We start from the raw sequence: 5,000 nt of genomic DNA, 5'->3' as shown, positions 1-5,000 counted from the left end.
TAAAATAAAGTCGTTATTATTCGTCCTGAGGTTTAGAAATCGGCCAAAACAACTTTTAACCTTTAATAAAAACACTCAACTTAAACTTTGAATCATATCAGGCAAAACAATGAGAAAAGAACACCATGAAAGCTCTCTTAAAGAGACAGTACTCACGTGGAGAAGGCGTTGTTCTGCCTCTCACAGCGGATGCCCTTACAGTTGTTGGGCTCCTCCGAGGCCTTCGTCTCGTAGTAGAAGTACAGCTGGTTGAGGCCGTTAGCGAAGGCCAGCAGCACCTGAGCAGGAAACACGTGGTACATGAGGCAGAGGCTTCTATGCAACCAGAGGAGTCGCCCCCTGGTGGTCAGGAGAGAGAATGCAGCTCTAACACATGAAGCACAGACTTCTATACAACCAGAGGAGTCCCCTGGTGGCGAGGAGGGGAATGCAGCTTTAACACATGAAGCACAGACTTCTATACAACCAGAGGAGTCGCCCCCTGGTGGCGAGGAGGGGAATGCAGCTTTAACACATGAAGCACAGACTTCTATACAACCGGAGGGGCCGCCCCCTGGTGGCGAGGAGGGGAATGCTCTCACCAGGCAGTAGATGAAGAGGAACTTGAGGATGTCCAGCAGCATCCTGCCCAGTGAGATCTGCAGCGGTCCCAGGTGGGAGTTGGCGGTGAAGAGGGAGATGAGTCTCAGCGAGCTGAAGATGTTGGCGATGGCGAACAGCGCCTCGGCGATCAGGGTGGGGTGCCACATCTCCCACTCCTCCCGGGGCCGAGAGGAGTTGTACTGGAGGGGAGACAACGTGTTCAGGGAACCCACCGTGGGAGTTTATTTTGAAAATACACTGTATGCACGTTACAGGCAGAAACAGAACAGTTCCCCTAAACACGGAGGTTTATTTTGAAAGAACATCATCGACGTAACGAGCAGAAACTACGGCTCCTTTGAACACGGAGCTTTATTTTGAAAGGAAAAAAAGAGTTTTCTCTTGAGCACTGAGGTTTATTTTGAAAATTCCTCATACAAGTAACGAGCAAAAACTGAACGTTCCCTTCGAACGCGTACATGTTGACGGGCTCCTGCTTCCAGCTGCTGCTCCTGTGTGTGTGTGTGTGTGTTACTGAATGCATATAAGTATACAGTTGTGTGTCTGTGCACACTTTAAATGTGTGTGTGTGTGCTGGATGTGAGTAGGAGGGCCACCCGCCATCATCAGTGACTCACAGCTGCTGCAGATGGCCCGGCGTCTGGCGTCTGTGTGTGTGTGTCTGTGTGTGTGTGTCTGTGTGTGTCTGTGTGTGTGTGTGTGTGTGTGTGCCTACACCATAGATCTTTAAGAAACAGATATATATATTTGACATCTATGCAGATCATCATTAAAGATGAAAGCTGTGCTGTGAAAGTATTTCTTGCATCCAAGTGAAGAGCCTCCGTCTACGTGTTCCCCCTTTTTCCTTCAAAGGTCAAAGGTCAAAGGTGGGTCCCGACCTTGAAGTAGGCCACGATCTTGAGCGAGATGGTGGCCAGGTAGAGGGAGTTCATGGCGAAGTCCATCAGGTTCCACCAGTCGTGGATGTACTCCGTGAATCCCCCGTCCCACATCTCCTTGATCTCTGCCCAGATGAAGCCTGCAACACACACACACACACACACACACACACACACACACACACACACACACACACACACACACACACACACACACACACACACACACACACACACACACACACACACAGTTCACATCTCCTCGGCATCTCGTTTCTTCTGTTCTTCAGACCAGCATCAGGTCAATAATCAATAATTCAACAGTCATGTTTTCTATTGTTCTTTCTCGCGGCGCTTCTATTGTTCCAGCGTGTGATTATAGTCGAGGGTGGAAAAAAACACGACTGAACTTTAAGTTTCTACTACGGAGAGGAGTAGCGCTGCCAAATATATTTACTGATTACCTCTGTGTAGTTCTATTTATCTGTGTTTCTTTTATTTTGAAGGGCTCTCATTACTGCAGGATTAAATTACATTACATTACATTACATGTCATTTAGCAGACGCTTTTATCCAAAGCGACTTCCAATAAGTGCATTTCAACCTAGAGTACAAACTAAGAACTACAAGAACACAGGAAGCAACACTTCCTCAACTCAGTCGAACCACAAAAGCACCACAATAAGTGCCATCCCAGTGCCACTGAAATGCAAATCTGTGTTTTAATCCAGATATAGTCTAAAGATGTGTTTTCAGTCTCCGGTGAAGATGTAGAGACTTTCTGCTGTCCTGATGTCAGTGGGGAGCTCGTTCCACCACTGAGGAGCAGGACAGCAAACAGTCTGGATGTAGAGTGATTAGCTCGAGGTGCAGGAGGCACAAGACGATTGGCTGTTGCCGAGCGGAGCGAACGTGCCGGGGTGTACGGTGTGACCATATCCGGATGTAGACGGGGCCCGATCCGTTCAGAGCACGGTACCAAGAACCAGTGTTTTGAAGCGGATGCTGCTCCACCGGTAACCAGTGAAGAGAGCGGAGGAGCGGAGTGGTGTGGGTGAATTTCGGGAGACTGAAGACCAGTCGAGCTGCTGCATTCTGGATGAGCTGCAGAGGTCGGATGGCCTTAGCAGGTAGACCAGCCAGGAGGGAGTTGCAGTAGTCAAGGCGTGAAATGACCAGAGCCTGGACCAGAACCTGTGCCGCCTTCTGAGTAAGAAGAGGACGTGTTCTCCTGATGTTGTGCAGCATGTACCTACAGGAACGCGTTGTCGCAGTGATGTTGGCCGTCAGGTTGACTGTCGAGTGTCACCCCGAGGTTCCTGGCAGTCAGGGTAGGGGCCAACACAGAGCTGTTGAAGGTGGTAGTCAGGTCATGGGTGGGGGAGCCTTTCCCTGGGAGGAATAGTAGCTCGGTCTTGTCAGGGTTGATCTTTAGGTGGTGAGCAGACATCCACTGAGAGATGTCGGTCAGACAGGCAGAGATTCGCGCCGCCACCCGTGTTTCGGCCGGTGGAAACGAGAAGATCAGTTGGGTGTCATCAGCATAGCTATGGTAGGAGAAGCCATGCGAACGAATAACAGAGCCGAGAGAATTTGTGTACAGAGAGAAGAGCAGGGGACCCAGGACGGAGCCTTGAGGAACCCCATACTGAGAGGAAGAGGAGGGGACCCAGGACGGAGCCTTGAGGAACCCCATAGTGAGAGGAAGAGGAGGGGACCCAGGACGGAGCCTTGAGGAACCCCAGTAGTGAGAGGAAGAGGAGGGGACCCAGGACGGAGCCTTGAGGAACCCCATAGTGAGAGGAAGAGGAGGGGACCCAGGACGGAGCCTTGAGGGACCCCACAGTGAGAGGAAGAGGAGGGGACCCAGGACGGAGCCTTGAGGAACCCCACAGTGAGAGGAAGAGGAGGGGACCCAGGACGGAGCCTTGAGGAACCCCATAGTGAGAGGACAAGGATCAGACACAGATCCTCTCCACGTTACCCGGTAAGTGCGGTCGTTAAGGTAGGAAGAGAAAAGAGCGAGTGCAGTGCCTGAGATCCCCAGGTCCTGAAGAGAAGAGATAAGGATCTGGTGGTTCACGGTGTCAAATGCTGCAGAAAGGTCGAGAAGGATAAGGACAGAGGAGAGAGAGGCTGCTCTAGTAGTGTGAAGGATAAGGACAGAGGAGAGAGAGGCTGCTCTAGTAGTGTGAAGGATAAGGACAGAGGAGAGAGAGGCTGCTCTAGCAGAGTGAAGGATAAGGACAGAGGAGAGAGAGGCTGCTCTAGCAGAGTGAAGGATAAGGACAGAGGAGAGAGAGGCTGCTCTAGCAGTGTGAAGTTGCTCAGAGATAGCAAGGAGGGCAGTCTCTGTCGAGTGGCCGGCCTTGAATCCAGACTGGTGAGGGTCAAGAAGGTTGTTACTGTGGAGATAGGAGGACACTTGGCTCAAGAGAGCTTGCTCCAGAGTTTTGGAGAGAAAAGGAAGAAGAGAGACCGGTCTGTAGTTGCTGACTTCAGACGGGTCAAGCGTGGGTTTCTTCAGGAGAGGGTTGACTCTCGCCTCCTTCAGAGAGTTAGGGAAACAGCCAGTTGAGAGGGAGCTGTTAATAAGATGGGTGAGGAAGGTCAGAAGGTCAGGAGCAATAGCCTGGAGGATGGGAGACGGGACGGGGTCAAGGGCGCAGGTGGTCGGTCGGGCGGAGGTCACCAAGCTAAGAACTTGATTGGGAGACAAGGGGGTGAAAGAGGAAAGAGAGGGGGATGAAGAAGTTAGTGTTGGTGAGGAGATAGAAGATGGATTAGTAAAGGAGGAGCGGATGTCGTCTATCTTGTTTGTAAAGTAGTCGACAAAGTGGCAGAAGGGTGGAAGGAGGAGGGGACAGGGGGGATCAAGGAGGTTGGAAAAGATAGAGAAGAGTTTTTTGGGGTTAGAGAAGGAAGACTGAATTTTGGTCAGGTAGAAAGAGCTTTTGGCTGCAGATATAGAGGAAGAGAAGGAGGAGAGAAGAGATTGATAGAAGAGCAAGTCTTCCGCTTGATTCGTTTTTCGCCATTTCCTTTCCGTCGCTCGCAGGGTGGCTCAAGAGCACCGAGTCCGACAACCACGGAGAGGAGAGGATTTCCGAACCGGTCGTGTCTTAAAAGGACAAAGAGAATCAAGAGATGAAGACAGGGAAGAGAGGAGAGTGTCTGTGGCAGAGTTAGGCTGCATGAGTGAGAAGGAGCTAGTTGAGGGGAGAGCAGATAGGACAGAGGAGGCCAGAGAGGAGGACAGAGGAGGCCAGGGAGGAGGACAGAGGAGGCCAGAGAGGAGGACAGAGGAGGCCAGAGAGGAGGGACAGAGGAGGCCAGAGAGGAGGACAGAGGAGGCCAGAGAGGAGGGACAGAGGAGGCCAGAGAGGAGGACAGAGGAGGCCAGAGAGGAGGACAGAGGAGGCCAGAGAAGAGGACAGAGGAGGCCAGGGAGGAGGACAGAGGAGGCCAGGGAGGAGGGACAGAGGGTGTGAATGTTGAGGCATACAGGTGCAGAGT

At 51.7% G+C, this 5,000-nt stretch overlaps 1 protein-coding gene across 1 annotated transcript in view; it reads right to left on the bottom strand.

The window, feature by feature from the left end:
• Positions 1-5,000, bottom strand: part of trpc5a (transient receptor potential cation channel, subfamily C, member 5a) — a 79,114-nt gene that overhangs the window by 22,801 nt on the left and 51,313 nt on the right. Inside the window, exons 11-13 of the mRNA XM_056442644.1 lie at positions 1,485-1,624; positions 582-782; positions 157-278 (exon numbers count right to left, since the gene is read on the bottom strand). Of these exons, the coding sequence (XP_056298619.1) occupies positions 157-278; positions 582-782; positions 1,485-1,624 (463 nt within the window). The remainder of the gene's footprint in view (positions 1-156; positions 279-581; positions 783-1,484; positions 1,625-5,000) is intronic.

Source organism: Pseudoliparis swirei, chromosome 21 (genome assembly GCF_029220125.1).
Source record: "Pseudoliparis swirei isolate HS2019 ecotype Mariana Trench chromosome 21, NWPU_hadal_v1, whole genome shotgun sequence".
In the NCBI taxonomy this organism is placed as follows: Eukaryota; Metazoa; Chordata; class Actinopteri; order Perciformes; family Liparidae; genus Pseudoliparis; species Pseudoliparis swirei.
Note: the sequence above shows the minus strand (reverse complement) of the source record. Positions and strands in the feature narration are given on the sequence as shown.